Below are 15,629 nucleotides of genomic sequence, written 5' to 3'. Positions count from 1 at the left end.
AACGAAAACCAGAAATGGAGACCTTAGGAACTAGCTGGCAAGTGTTTGCAGACAAGTAGGCATCTACCATGGAAACTACGGGCAACTGTGACAGTCTGCTAGTGGCTAAAGCAATCACCTAGCCTCAGCAAGCAAAACCCAGCAATCTCTCGCCAACTGGTCGGGGGAGTATACGTTGTTCTGGAACCATCGATGTATTTACTTTATTAGTAAAACTAGTTCCAGACGTTTAATGTCAAATAAACTGCGACTGACTCACTATATCACATTTGTTTTTATGTGCTCAAAATCGGAATTTTAAAATTGAGGGTACAAATCAGCCATTCCTGCTATGTGAACCTTTTTGTAACCATAAACTTGAATATTTGCCATGAGCGAACATGAGGCTGGAAGATTAGCGGACAGAATTAATTGACAGCAAGTTACAACAAGAAAAAAACAATCCACAGCTTATTACGGTAACATGGAAATGTTTTTAGGATGGTTAACCGCAACAAACCGTGTTGGCTGATCTTTTCATAGATCAATCTGTGTCGCTGTTGGTGCTGCTCCAACATGATTTTCCGAAACTAGACACCATCAGCAGTTTCTGGGTGTGATGCAACATTTCCAAGAAGCACATTTTTCACTTTCTGAGTTTCATCAGCCTGAAAACTACAGAGCTGTTTTCAAAGGAGCTGTCAGCACAAACAACGATGCAATATACATCTGGCTCGCATAGAGGAATTGTAAATTATAATGTTGCTGTGGATCAAAAAATGTCTTTATCTCTCTGTAGCTCCCCTGAGGGGCCCTGAAGATCCATGTACCAGAGGTTAGAAAGAAGTTTGAAATGCTGCTGACAGAACAGACAAAGAGCCCTCCACCTCTGCCAGAGTTTCAGCTTTGAGTGGTTTAAATTAAGCAGAGCTCAGCAAGAACTGATCTTAGCTCAGGGGGGTTCCAGCACACAGAGGAAAAGATTCACAGCAATATGCATGCTCTTGTATAGCTCCCTCATACCTGGTCTGTCTTCTTGCAGCTGAGGTTCGGCGGGTTGAAACCCTGGATCTGCACACACTTTCCATCTGGTGACCACAGCCAGGTGTTCAGCTCTGATGACCTACCGCAGTCCTGCTTCCTGGTGCACCTGTGAACCGAGCAGATGTTAAAGAAAGAACAAGTGAAAAAATGAATATTAGCTTGGCTTTATAAGGTGGGAATATTAAGCTGGTGTTTCCTGAGTCATACAGAGTTAGCTTTACATAAATGTGCACAAACAAACCGATGGAGGTGGCTAGCACTGACACAGCCTTTGTTCTTCAAACCTTAAGGCACCATAACTAGTATGCTTGTTTGTTTGTTTTCTACACTCGTTTTTGGGGGGGGGGGGGGGGGGGGTAGCTGGTCTACAAGCTGCTCATGTGCGACTCACTTTCCCTCCAGGACACACCAGCCACAGTACGGGTCCTTCAAACCGATGCAGGAGTGGCAGCTCGTCTCCTGCTGGCAGGCTTGGACTGGAACCTTGGTGATCTGCACACATGTGACAGGCTTTTATTGTGAAAGTTCCGTTCTATTAAACAACATACAGGAGATGAGGGAAGAGGAGAAATCTGATAAAAACTAAACAAAACAAAAACACAACTATCAACCAGGGAAAAATATTTTCAAATGATGGTAAAAATAAATCTGATATTAGCTCAGCTTGGAGTGTACACACTATGATTATCACTTAGCAGTTAATGAGCATCATTTCATAAACCCCATTTCAGTTACTTCTACAGCACTGATTGCCTCGTGTTTTTGTGAGCTAACTTGTGCTCTTATTTAAAACCTATGAGATGGGGCATCTTTATAAAAGTTTAAAACATACGCGCCAATTTAACACTGGCAACGGGGGGGAGCAAGAGCCCGAGAAATGCTCCGTGCTCTTCTGGTGAGAAATACGTTTGGGTCCCCTTTTAGCAGTTATGTGTTTACATTTTGGGAAACTTAGATCTATTAATGAGGTCAGCATATATGCAAGCACTCCATGTGAGCCAAATTTTCAAGCTTCAGACTGTAAACAGTCTGATTCAGATACTTTCTGTCTATTCTCGGCTCTTGTTGTTATTATTGAGAGTGGATATTCCTAATATGGTCTTATAATGCACTTAAATCTGACTTTGAGCACTCACCTATAGCTCATAACTTCTGCTCACAAGAGGCAGCCAATCAGAAAGACTATGGCTTTGAGGTCGAGGAGCTAAAATGGCCCATTTGAGAAAAAAGCATGAACTATGGGGGCACAGCTAGGTTCAGCATAAGATTAACAAAGCTTTATCTGGAATAAATAAAGTGAATAAAGAATTTGAAATGAGAACAATCACTCCACTTTATGATATCTGATACTGAATAAATCTTCAAATTAAGACCAGTCCAGTTAATGGATCTGGTGAGATTGAGGCAAATGAAAAAGGATGATGAGGAGGAAGAGCAATAGTAATAAAAGAGTCCACAAAGAAAGACCAGCACGAGGATTTGAACCCAGAAACGTCTTGCCATGAGGTGACGGTGCTAACCAGTCCACAAATGTTCCACCCATTTTTAGAGGCAGGACTCGGGATTTAATAACATATCATAAAACATTACAAAACTGAATTATGAAATTAAAACATTTACATATTATTAGAACAGATTAATACTGTAACAATGTAACAGCTTAAAGTTAAATTCAATACCACCAGCAGCAAAATTAAAGTACCGTGAAGTATCCTTTTACAGTGATTTACAAGCAGGTTTATGGCATTTATTTGTGACATTTGAGAAAATGATATCCTCCCGAAGTCTATATCACTCCGGATACCTTCAATATTTGTTTAACGTCTGTAATTTCATGTCTGGCTCACTCATGACTCTCAGCAGGAGTGTAAAGTTCTTCTCTGGCTTTGTCCCACTGGATGTCCATGAGTATTACACACATCCTTTCATTTTCTGATGGCTAAATGTCATCAGGCTCGATCAATTAAATTACTGAAGAGCATTTAATTCCCCACCGATCGCTGTAATGCTAATGGAGTCACAATGGGACGTGAGCTTGAAAAGCAGGCACAGGTCCTACACCAGAGTCCAGAGGACACCTGATGATCAGCCTTTATGATTGTTTCTGTTTAGTAAATTAGGATGTAGGTCTTCTGACTGATTGAATTTTTACTCTTACAGCTTCACTTTCAGGGATTGGTTTAATGGCTTACACTCAAGTGATTCATGTGACTGATGTTTTACGGTTCTAACAGATCTGGATCATTTGACATGGAGCATAAATAATCTTTTACGCAGACCGCCTATTAGTATTTTCGATTTTCCTTTACTGAGCAGTATTTTCTTGTAATTGAAAAGCTTGCATTGACGGTATTTCAGTGGAGAACTTTTTCCAACCAGCAGTGGAAATAATTTTCCTCTCTGACATGAAGAGGGCGGCCTAATAAATTTAAATGAGCAGATGGAACAAGCTCGGGTATCGTCACTTGACTTGATCAAAGTAAATTGCCCTCCTGAAGTGCTTTCTAATTAATTCATTTCTAAATCAATAACATCTTTTTCACTTCGCGGAGAGTGATGGCGACCGAAAGATGAAAGGACAACGGAAAGAAAGACAGATGAAGAGAAAAAGCCGAGTGGAAAACAAAGGGAGCCGTGGAGAAAGGGAATGAGTGAATAAATCAATGGCTGACTTCTGTGTGGTAATGTAGACGGATGTATTGGTGTTATTCGAACGGATGAATAAATGATCAAATGAGACAGACAGAATAAATGAAAGACTCATTAAGTCTCCGGCCTGATGGATGAAATGGAAAAAAGCAGGAGTAAGCACACGACAGAGTCCCTGACCTTCGGTTTGAGGTGACACAGAGGCGTTGGATGAATGGAAGGAGAGAGAAATGGATTTAGCAAAAATGAATAATCAATCAGCCCCACGTCGGAGTGAGCGAGTCTGACCTTTTTCTCGGTGGTGATGTACAGGTGTTCGAGGCTCGAATCGAACAGCAGGTTCTTGTTGACCTTGTCTCCAGAGACTTTGCCAGCAGCTCGCCCGTACACCTCAGGATGGGCTGACAAATGCACCTTCAGCACCTGCAGAAACACAGAAAGTGCATTAACACATCCAAAACCCACACCCAATCCACTTTTTCAAAATAATATCACAGAGTGTCGTCTCAAGCCTCAAGCGAGGGAAGATGGATTGCCCTGTGAGTCTACAGTGATGAAGAGGGACCTGAGCATGAAGGTAAAACTGTTGACTGAAAGGTCGAGCTATGGCTGCCAACTCTGGGCTGTGACTGGATGAACAGGATCGAGGATACAAGCAGTCGAAGCAGCTTCCTCTGGAGGGCATCTGGGCTCACCCTTACAGATATAATGAGGGACTCATTATGTCTGTGAGAGGTTCAGGTGGTGTTTAGAGCAGAGCTGCTCAACCTCTGCATTGAAAGGAGTCAGTTAAGATGGTTCTGGCATCTGATAAGGATGCCTCCTTCATCCCTTCCAGATGAAGTGTTTCAGGAATATCCAATTGGGAGGAAACCTTGGGGCAGATCCAGGACCCTCCAGAGAAATTAGATCTCTCGGCCAGCTTGGGAACACCTCTGTGTCATCCCTGAAGAACTGGCCTCTCTGCTTAGACCGCTGCCCCCTGACCCGGATCAGGATAAGCAGCAGAGAAAAAGATGTTGGATCCATTTAACTTGCTACTCTCTATCCAGCTATCCACCAGCATGAAGGTAAAACTGTTGATTTAATGGCCTACCTATATTCCTACCCTTACCTATTGCCATGAGCTATGGGTGGTGATCAAAAGCGTAACCAAGCAGTCAAAATGAGCTTAGCCCAAATGGTGTCTGGCCTAAGTCTTAGAGGCAGGGGGAAGCACTCTTGGGATTTGGTATGAGACTCAAAGCACAGAAAGTACATCTGCTGCTCCCCAACACTGTAAGGTGCCAGATGAGAATGCCTTAAGGGTGGGGTGCTTTGTGCACGTCTAACTGAGAGCCTGGGGAGGACCAAGGGCATTCTGGGGAGAAGCAGTCTCTTAACTGTGCAAAAGTTCTGGGCATCGCTGCTAGGACTGTTTTCCTAATAACCCAGAAAAGTGGCAAAAATGGATGAGTTGATGGCAACTTTAACATAATAATGTCAGAGTTACAGTCAGACATAATTTTCCAGCATTCAGGGAATAAAAACAGAAAATGGCGTTCCTGTCTTTAAAAACCTCACTGAAAATATAGCACTCACTGGTTTTATGTACCTGAACCAAAGAAAGAAAAGACAACCTAAAAAAGAATAAATAAAGGCGAGGAGGGAACGAATAATCTAGAAGTGACAGGATAGTGAAAAACATTTGTTACCTCTCCAGTGGCGGTGCCCACAAACGCCACAGCGTGTCCCATTTCCTCTGCCACAGCGACGGCGGTCAAGTGAGCCTTATGGGTCAACGAGGGCTCGGCTGTTAGGGCGAACTCAGCCTTACTAGCCAGTGGGGAGGGCAGGAACTCTGCTCCACACTTGTACCTGTGAGCCATGTCATTCTAATGGAGTGGAAATATATTACTTTATAACCTTTCATCTACTGCTGTAGCCATGCTTTATTTTTGACACAGACCGATGTTCTCACCTGATTGTTGCTGAGGCACAGCTCGTCAGATTTGGAGGAATAAGGTGAATAAACAGCAGGTTTATGGTCAATGATGCCGCTGTTGCTGTAACAGGCTCCTATTATCTGTACCAGCTTATCATTAATTGCCTTCAGAGGGTACATGCCTACAAACAGGAGCAAACACATCATGTCGACAATAACCTCATTATTAATATTCACAAGTTGTGATAGACGAGGACACTTACGGTTTCTTTTCTCAGACCAAAATAATTGATTTTTAATCCCACTTCAAAAAGCAGTCATTTATCCCAGTGCCCAGTATCAAACTGGATTCTGGGATAGGCTAATGCTAGCAAAGGAGATTCTTCCATCTATCTGAACTGCTGCTTTAACAGTCATTAAATACACTTTGGCAAAATGCTGCTGTATTTAACATTTTTACGCACACCAGAAGATTAATATCAGATGTGATTAATGGCTACACAAGTCTTGGTCATGGAATTCTTTTGCTAGCTAAACTTTAATCTTAACCTGTTGGCTGCACAAATACTGGAAACCACATCACACGTCTGTGATGTCAAAGAAAACCCACAGTTTTCATGCTTGACAAAGAAAAGAAATTCACAATAACAATAGCATTTGCTGGTTTTTCCCTTAAACAGGCATAGATTTTTTACAGTGTTTAACCAAAAACAGTATGTAGCTGTACAAAACTTCCTGTTTTTAACACAGGAGTTTGTTAAACTATACTTGCATAGTATAGGTTGTTTTAGTGGTAACACATTTGTCCTTTGCTGTCCTACATTACTGTCCAAAAGTTCTGAGCCACCCCCCATTTCTTTCTAAAATAAAAAAAATGGAAACAGGTGCAGTGATTTATTGAAACATGCAAACCTACAAGTAAAGCATATATGGCAAAACATTTATACAATACTAAGGAGTTGAAAGTCACTGTTTGTTTAATTTTTATATATTTATTCATCAGCACAGCCTGAACTTTTAGGAAAACTTTCTTGAAATTTAAAAATGAAGCTCATGCCAGTGAGATGCCTTCAAGATGGAAGACATGCAGCTCCAATCCATACCAGGGCCTCTTTGTCTCCATGTGAACCAGCTTGTTGGTGGGAAACTACTACTTTATGTCTGTCAAACTGTTACATCTTTAGGATTTTTTCCAACTTAAAACCTTTTCTTTGCAGAGTTGTCTGTTGTGCGTAGACACAACACTAGTTTATCCTTTGAATTTGGTATCTCTTTTATGCATGAATGACTCATAGGTCGGCGTTTAGTGGCTTAAACACGAAACATTCCTCTGGTTCAATCGAGTAAAAGCCATCGGTTATATTCCAGAATCAAATTTGCCCAGCTGTTATTGTCAGAGTACTTTAAAAGCTTACAGTTGAGGTTTCATGCCAAGAATGTAGTTTGATCTTTAAACATTTTAGCTGATAAAGATCATCTGATATAGTAAATAAAAATCCAGAGCTATGCTTGTATTGTTCAGGTGCTGTCTCACTTTGCAAAGATCTGCTGGAAAGAATCTTTATAAAGTTTAGTTCCAAGCTGACACTCACACATGGCTGAAGTGGACGGGTCTTCATCAGAAGTAAAGGTGACAAAGAGCACCTTGTCAGAGGCTGAAACTGTTCCGTACTGGCTAGAGCTGGTCATACTCTGAGCCAAAGCTTTCCCCGGAGTTGCTACATAAGCAGCCTGGAAGAAGAGGAAAAGATAAAAATGCTGAATGTTTGGTGCTTTGTCTAAAAATATGTGTTTATCTGCGATACAGAGAAAGTGAACGCTGCATAAATGGAATCTACTTCCAGTGCATGTTAAATGTTTTTTTTTTAATTTTTAGAGGTCAGGACCGAGACACTCCTGAGAAGGATTCAATTCAAAGCAAACTCATCCAAACATAAAATGCGTTTTTCTGAGTCACTGCTGAGAGTTATACTGAATTGCTGGCAGCTTATTTCTGTGTCTGCAAAGTGCACAATCATTACCTGAACTTTGTTGTACTTGTTGGTAGCGCTACAGTTCAGCTGTAGCTCAGTGTAGGAGTAATAAAAGTGATCGTTCTCGCACATCCTGGAGATGAAGGTGAAGTTCTTGGTGTCCTGCACCCCGAGCGTACGGGAGAACAGGAAGTACACAAAGCCGCGGTCTTTGAAGGCAAAGCGGAAGTCGTGCAGGTACAACAGGACGAAGGGATTCGCCTGGACCGCAGAGGCCTCAATGATGCTGTCAAAAACCACCCAATCGCGATGGTCCTGGAGGATTCGCGTGGAGATCAGCTTGGTGCTGTCGTGGCTGCCGTACCCTTTGGCAACCTGAGATAAAAGAGGTGACAGATTCATTTAGGGTTTCGTTGCATAGGTCTTGAGACCAGTTGGCAACTGCCTGGCAACCACTGGTAGCTAAGTAAAAATGAGTTATCCCAACCAGTTGCTTGAGGTGACACTGATACAGTATCTAAAGCCCCATTCATGCAGGCTTAGAGACCAGTCTCCACCAAAAACCAACAGTCTTGACCTTTCAGTCGAGAGGTTGCTGAAGGTTGCTAGCAAGAAAATTGGTCATAAACAGGGTCCTGTTCGAAAACTGTTGTTATTACTTTGGTTCCAAACACCTGGAAGTTGGCATGGAAGACTGGACTGCAAACCTCACCAGCTACTCGCCAAGCAGTAGTAAAACAGTGAAACATTCAATGCACACCAGAATCCCCTGTGAAGTAAAAGTTAACCGTTATGAACTGTGTTAGTGTTGCTGTAAGACCACTTTTACCTTGACACGCTGTCCCTTTCTGGTTTGCATTTTAAGCTTCACTACAGCTCAGAGAGTAAATGGCGAGTGTTTGCATACATGGTGGCATCTTCCATGCAAATCACACGCAACCACAGCAATCTGCTAACCACCAAAGCAATCCTAAGTATAACTCTTTATGACCAATTTTACCCAGTGGCAGGCAGCAACCTTTGGAAAACACATTTTTCCCTAGCAGCTGGAGGTTGTCAACCGGTCTCTAGGCCAGTATGAAAACATCTCACTTCACTACTTTGCTGAATTTAAGAAATTCCAACATGGCAGCCCCCACCACTCATTTTTAAAATTAGTTTTTCTTAATGTATCCAGATTTATGCCTGGAACATATAATGAACCATCCATTTACAGAACAGATGGTGAAGAGCCTGAAATATCTTAAGAAAAATAAGCCCAGTTTCAAAAAACATGTATTTTCTTCACATTCCACAAAAAAATGCTACATTCATAAATCAAAGAAAGGCATCGGCGTGGCTCCTCGCTTTAACCATCTTCATGCTGGTGTGACATGGCCCATAAATTCATGCAGTGAAGGAAATAAAAGGCGCAGGAAACATTAAGCGGTTGATTTATTTGCATTTTTACTTACAGTTTGCTCTTTGTGACTCTGAGAACCCGCACTTAACAGTAGATTTACCTTAACAATGGATCAAGCAGCTGGCTCGTGAGGAGGATGGAGCAACAAGAAGCCAAAGAAAGTGAATACCAGACCTATATTCATCAAGTGGAGAGTATTTGAATGCACTTCTTTGTTTGTGTCCACTGGATGTGCACATCAACCACACATTCATCTTTATAGGATGAAAATATATTGCTAAATGCATTTAAAGTGCATCCTTCTGCTGAGAAATACAACCCATTCTCCTCTCACTCCAGCAAACAGAGCCATCGAGAGGGGAAAAATATATTTGATTTGATTAGAAGAACCATTAAAAGCGTCTATATGCATGTTTGGAATAGAGGGGAAAACTCAGTGGAAGACATAACATCATAAACCATCTTTTAAAGGCCAATTCTCCGACGCTGTATAAATAAAATGAAAAACACTTAAAGATAACTGACAAGAGAGCTCATTTCCCATATGGCTGCCAATTAAATTTCTCTACAAATTGCAGTTTTATTGTGTTTGCTCACACAGTATCACAGATGGTGAAGATCATCTGAATTATTATTTTTTATTTACTGCAGGAAATAATTTGAACTTTCCATTTGTGTGCGCGAATGTGTGTTTTTCCGTCCTCACCAGAAACACTGTCAAGTTGTCTTTCTCCTCTGTGAAATACGACATCACTCCCACCACAGAGACGCCCTCCTCGGCGCTCGCCACGTATGACTTCTCCCCTTTGTTGTCGCTGAAGTACAGCTGGTGGTCCACCTTGCTCAGGTTGCGCAGCGAGCAGATGCCTCTGAAGAGGCTGCCGCACACCACCAGCACGTCTTTGGTCCCGTGCACCAGCAGCAGCTTGTTGTGGTTGTTGGTTTCCACGGCCTCCTCGCAGGCGTCGTTGACAGGCGGCGTGCACTGCCGGTTGTCCTTCTTCGGGCCCGTTTTGGCTTGGAACTCGAGGTTAAGGTCAGAGTTCAGCTGGTATATTGCGTTAACGGCGCCGACGTACAGACGGCCCGTGTGGGGATCAGCCACCACGTTGTTTATCAAAGTTTCGGATGAGAACACTGCGTTCTCACCGTGGGAGGGCCTGTAGCAAAGAGCTGCCACGAAGACTAGGGCAAAACACCACCCCCACCACCGCTCCATCGTGTCTGGGACAAAAACAGGAGACAAAACATTTATTTCAAATGGTCATTTTTCCTGATTTTTTTTTAGCTTAAATTCATAAAGGAAATATTGGCAGCCAAGTTTTAAAGGGTCCAACAACAATTTATATATTTTTATACTTAAATCACAACACTCTGATCAACAAACACCTCATAGATGATTCTTTTGACCTGGCTTTTAACGCTCTCACTAAAATGTCACAGGTAAGCCAAAAGCGCTGGACAAAGAGGCAGGGTTAAAAGTCCAAAATAAAATCTTTAATCAATGCTGGGGTCAAACACAGAAAGGTGAAGGCAAGAAGCAGGCAAATGGTAAAATCCAAAAAACACTCGAAAATGTGTGGAGGACACAATGAAATGCCTGGAAGGACTGATGAGTGATAACAAGACAGCCTGGCAGCAAACAAAGAGAAACCTTTTCACACTTCTGCCCTCAGGTAAGCACTACACAAGTCTGAAATCAAGCACAAAAAACCCTCACAAATAGCTTCTACCCACAAGCCGTCAGACTCCTGAATAGGGCAATTAGCACTGCCCCCCACTCACTCCATCACTCCTCCTGACTGCTGCTTCTCCATCTCCATTATTATCAACTGCATGCAATATTTACACCAGGCAAAAGCAGCTTTTTTTTTAACCCAGATTTTACCTGCACACTGATTTTTCATTATAGTTTCATGTTTTTACATGGAGAGCCAAGTTATAATCACGGCTTAAACTAGCGTGCATGTCTTTGGACTGTGGTGATGGTCGCGGTGCCCAGGGAGCTCATGCGTGCACAGGGGTGGGGGAAACATGCAGGCTCTACATGGCCGATGGATTCAAACACAGGACCTTGACCTCAGTGTTAGGACTGGAACTGAATTGAGCCGATAGTCAGCCGACTGATAACCAGTGAATTGGCAATTTTCCATTTATTTATGGAATATCTTTGGACATGGATGTTTATCTGAACAAAAATATATCAAGATTTTTCATTATTGTGATATCGTGGCTCAAGAGTTGGGAGTTTGCCTTGTAATCGGAAGGTTGCTGGTTCGAGCCCCGGCTTGGACAGTCTCGGTCGTTGTGTCCTTGGGCAAGACACTTCACCCGTTGCCTACTGGTGGTGGTCTGAGGGCCCGGTGGCGCCAGTGTCCAGCAGCCTCGCCTCTGTCAGTGCGCCCCAGGGTGGCTGTGGCTACAATGTAGCTTGCCATCACCAGTGTGTGAATGGGTGGATGACTGGATGTGTAAAGTGCTTTGGGGTCCTTAGGGACTAGTAAAGCGCTATATAAATACAGGCCATTTACCATTTATATTAAATATTATTTAAGACCGCTTCATAAAAGCCCTGTTCAACTGTCTTTCTCCAACAAACATTGCTGACAACGAACCCAGTGAACTTGAAACCGTGGAAACACTGGGAATAGTGCTTGTCCTCTAAACAAAGCAGAGTCTTTAACGGCACTCTGACATTGCAGAGCAGCACCAACAGCAGCACAAACTCAAGGAGAAAAGAATGAACGCTGAGAGCAAAGAGAGACGCAAAGAAATAATGAGGAGCTTCTCATTAAACCCAGAACATCCTTTACTGGAGGAAGAGGAGAGGGGTGGGGGAGCTGGGGGAGGAGGAGGAGGAGATGGTGGAGGTAACGAACTCAAAGTGAGAGTTGCTGAGCCAGATTAGATTAGCAAAGACAAAAGAAGTGTGTGTGTGTGTGTGTGTGTGTGTGTGTGTGTGTGTGAGAAAGAGAGACTGAGTGTAGCAATTAGTTGTCTGACACACTGAGATTCTCCTTCCATTAGTCTAGATGGGTGTGTTTAATTATAGCTGTGGCCTGTGGCTGTAAAACAAGGCTCTAGTTTTCAGCAACACCACACTCACTGTAATGTCTTTCTGCTCTAACCCTGTGCAGATGTCCAGAGGTGCAACTTCAGGTTCTCCACAACTGCTTCACATCAGCTGAAATCATTTTCATCACTTTCTTCCTTCTGAATGTTAGCGGGCACCTCACGAAAATCTTTCTAATTAACGAGGCCTCGTCTCTGCCTCCCCGCTCACATAAATCAAAACGCTTAGTGTCGCATCATGGTTATTTATTTTTTGCTTTCATTATCTGGTATTTTACTGGCCAACTGCTGCTTTTACAGCAGGAATCAGATAGTTCTGATTGGTGTTCAATTGACTGGTGCATCCCCTGTGTTTCTGCTCCCTGCTAATTGAATTCACTTCAGGTCGGTTCACTGCAAAGGGATTTATTAGCGTGAAAAGACTTATCTCGCTACCCACCTGCTCTCCCAAATTACCCGTCCTCAGATATCAAGAGTCAGGTAGTCTAATGGCTGCAGTGCAGAGTTTAGAGAAGTGCTAGAGAGGAGAAAACGCTGGGAACACACACACACACACACACACACACACACACACACACACACACACACACACACACACACACACACACACACACACACACACACACACACACACACACACACACAGAGCTACTCAAGAACAGTGCTTACCAAAGGTTTGAAACCCTGTTTTTTGGAAAATGTGAATATTTCAACAAGTCCTCAAACTAAATCATCATATCTGGGTTTGGAGAGGGAGGCGAGGGTGGCACAGGCATTTACTCTCACTTGCTCTGGTTCAGGTGCTAAAAATAAAGGGATAGTGTTAAGAAAAGTAAAGATTTGGCTTAAAATACTCAGTTTTTCTGTGTTTCCAGGGTAACGCAAGTTCCTCCACCACAAGATGTTGACACCCTCAGACCACATGCACTTCTTCAGATGGCCACTAAGGGCCATTAAACGTTAAAATGACATATAGTAACTATAGTAGCCATAGTAGTCGGAAGGTCCTCCCGTTTCCTTTTGCATCCGGGCTTTTCACAGTCCTGGTAATCAACCAGAGCTAACCCACAGTAAGAAGTTGGCAAGCGTCTGCAGACAAGTCGCTATCGTCTATGCAGATTCTGAATACGCACAGTAACCTTAGTAATTTACTGCCTCTTAATAATCAAATAACTGATACTGAAAATACCTGTCATTGGCCAAAGTCAGGGAAATGTAAGAAAACAGGCACATGGAAGTATTCAAAACCAGAGTCCTGTACCCTGGATGCATGAAGTCTCCCGTTGTTCTTTTACCAAAACAAACATAAGGAGTAGAAGAAAAAAGGCTCAGAAAAAGAAGCCCAAAGTTTGGTTGAGCTTTATAAAGGTTGTTTGTTAAAATGAAAAGATTGCACTGCCGCCTGACTGGCAGATTTAATTTGGCTGGACATCATTACTCTCAGTTTTCACACATTTAAAGAGATGCAAACTTAAGGGCTGATTATTATGCAGCACTTTCAGCTCTACAATAGTCAAAAGGTTAAATTCTACAGTGAACTATAAACAAGCTTCTTATCCCTCCTACTTCTGCTTTGAGCCTTTAAAATGTGCTTGTTAGCGAATGTGGTTAAACTGCCAAATGAGGGTGCGGGTCAACACCTACTCCTCTGTGTTTTTACCACCTTTTGCTCCCACGTTAACGCTGCCTCTGTGTCGCTGTCATGTGGCCGCCTCTCTCATTAAATTTCACATCTCCAAGGTGCCCAGCTCTGTAAGAAGGGATAAAGACGACAGGTATATTCACCTTCTCCTCTCGCTCAGAAGGCCTGTTATGGATGTGTGCATCCGCCACATCAAAGGAGAAAAAAAAATCATCTCTGGCTCCACTCAGGAGCTGACTCTGTGCTCTGCCAGCCATCTTGCCCCTTTCTTTTCTCTCTGCAGTATTTCCTCTCTTTCATCCTCCTGCTCTGGTTCTTTAACCCTGACTGGTGTCAGCTCAGGAATAAACTGGGTGTGTGTGTTTCTGTGCGTCTGCTCTTGTTCTTGTGAGAACCAGCTTGACTTTTAGATGTGTAGTTGTCTTGGGTGAAAAGCTTCTCTTTGCATTTAAAGCGGACCACAATAAAAACACATATTCATAAAGATCAGCGTTGACAGCTTATTTTTAAAGATGTTTTAAAGCATGGTTACTGTTGAACGGAGGGAACTGACAAAGCTGAAAACTGAAAAGGATGCTCACTGCTTCCTCATTCCTACTGAATGATTCAGTAAAAATTGTGTAAACGAGACAAAAGCTGGTAGGCAAATGAGCAGTTTTTACTTTTGCTACCACTCGGCGACGTTCATACAAACTATGAGTGACCACAGCAGTCTGCTAGCAGCCACAGCAATTGGCAAGAAGGAGGTTAATGGGGTCGCACCCTTGTTAAAACTGATTTCACTCAGCGACAGCCAGCAACCACTCGCCAACCAGTCTGAGGGTGAGGAAGTATCTCTGTACCTAGTGACCACAGGAGATTTGAGACAAAGAGGGCTTAGAGTGCGGAAACAGACAACTCACTTAACTCACAGTGAAAATATTACCTGAAGAAATAACTCAATGGCATCATATAAATTAGCTTACATGTTGCAAATTATCTGATATCATGCACAGCATGTGTCACAGATGAAACGCACCCCTGACAGACTCGACTTTATCTCATTCCTGGCCCTGTGGGACGGACAGAGGCGGATGGGTTCAAGGCCTCAGGCCACATTTTGCCCAACACAGCTCAACGCACTCATTCAATTAAATTCAGTTGTATTTTATATACATACACCTGTGTCTGTGGTTAGTCATCTTTAGGAACTAATGACTTATTTGTTTAAGGTTATGAATTTTTAACATTGAAAAATTGAGCTTAAAAGAACCCAGTGAGTTTAAATATGACACAAATGGGTTTACATCATATTTAAACACATAGGAGATAAAATAGGAGCGAGACGTGATGTGTCAAACGCCACATCACGTGTGTACTTCACTGAATAAACAGCAATACCTGGGAATGATAATAGTCAGATTACTCTCATGTGGCTGACAGTTTCATCCAGTATACCATGAAGAAGTCATCATATCTGCCCTGAATACACTGAATTTTGGACTCTGTGATCATCTTTGTTGTCTTTGACATTCAGCTTATTACTTTAAATGTTTCTGCATATGACATCCAGTGAACCTGGTCTCCAAGGCAACAGACATGCTAAAAAAGACAAATATTACAACATGGGCCGTCTTAAAACTCAATTTTTGGTCTTGACCAACTGCTGAGGAAAATATCTGGCTCTTTAGATGCCAAATATTCCACTGTATGCACATGGTAGCCAAAAATGATCCTGATTAGAGCGATGACACATTTAGGTTGCAGGCAAAGAAACTGCAAAATGAGCTAAAAGACACTAAAATTACACATTTGGCAATAAACTTGTGTGGGCTAATCACAATCAGGGGACATACAGTGATTAGGTCCATTGTTTAGATAAGTAATACTGACCCCAGCAGTAATTTTTCATATCAAATCTGGTTTCACCAACTTCCCCCTTCTGTCTAATCACCACTGTAAAAG

The 15,629-nt window shown here is 42.5% G+C and overlaps 1 protein-coding gene across 3 annotated transcripts in view; it reads right to left on the bottom strand.

The window, feature by feature from the left end:
* The window catches only part of plxnb2a.1 (plexin b2a, tandem duplicate 1), a 232,844-nt gene that overhangs the window by 63,488 nt on the left and 153,727 nt on the right, over positions 1-15,629 (bottom strand). For all 3 annotated transcript variants that reach the window (XM_086270118.1, XM_086270120.1, XM_086270119.1), the window contains 8 exons: positions 9,678-10,195; positions 7,618-7,944; positions 7,189-7,327; positions 5,633-5,778; positions 5,367-5,546; positions 3,961-4,095; positions 1,415-1,515; positions 1,003-1,129 (listed from right to left, as the gene is read on the bottom strand). In XM_086270118.1, the coding sequence (XP_086126244.1) occupies positions 1,003-1,129; positions 1,415-1,515; positions 3,961-4,095; positions 5,367-5,546; positions 5,633-5,778; positions 7,189-7,327; positions 7,618-7,944; positions 9,678-10,190 (1,668 nt within the window). In that variant the 5' untranslated portion in view covers positions 10,191-10,195. The remainder of the gene's footprint in view (positions 1-1,002; positions 1,130-1,414; positions 1,516-3,960; positions 4,096-5,366; positions 5,547-5,632; positions 5,779-7,188; positions 7,328-7,617; positions 7,945-9,677; positions 10,196-15,629) is intronic.

This window comes from Aulonocara sp. 'chitande type north' Nkhata Bay, linkage group LG17 (assembly GCF_057382095.1).
Source record: "Aulonocara sp. 'chitande type north' Nkhata Bay isolate Kocher_YH1m ecotype deep benthic linkage group LG17, A_spYH_male_GT1.1, whole genome shotgun sequence".
Classification (NCBI taxonomy): Eukaryota; Metazoa; Chordata; class Actinopteri; order Cichliformes; family Cichlidae; genus Aulonocara; species Aulonocara sp. 'chitande type north' Nkhata Bay.
The sequence above is the reverse complement of the archived record's forward strand: the minus strand, read 5'-3'. Positions and strand labels throughout refer to the sequence as shown.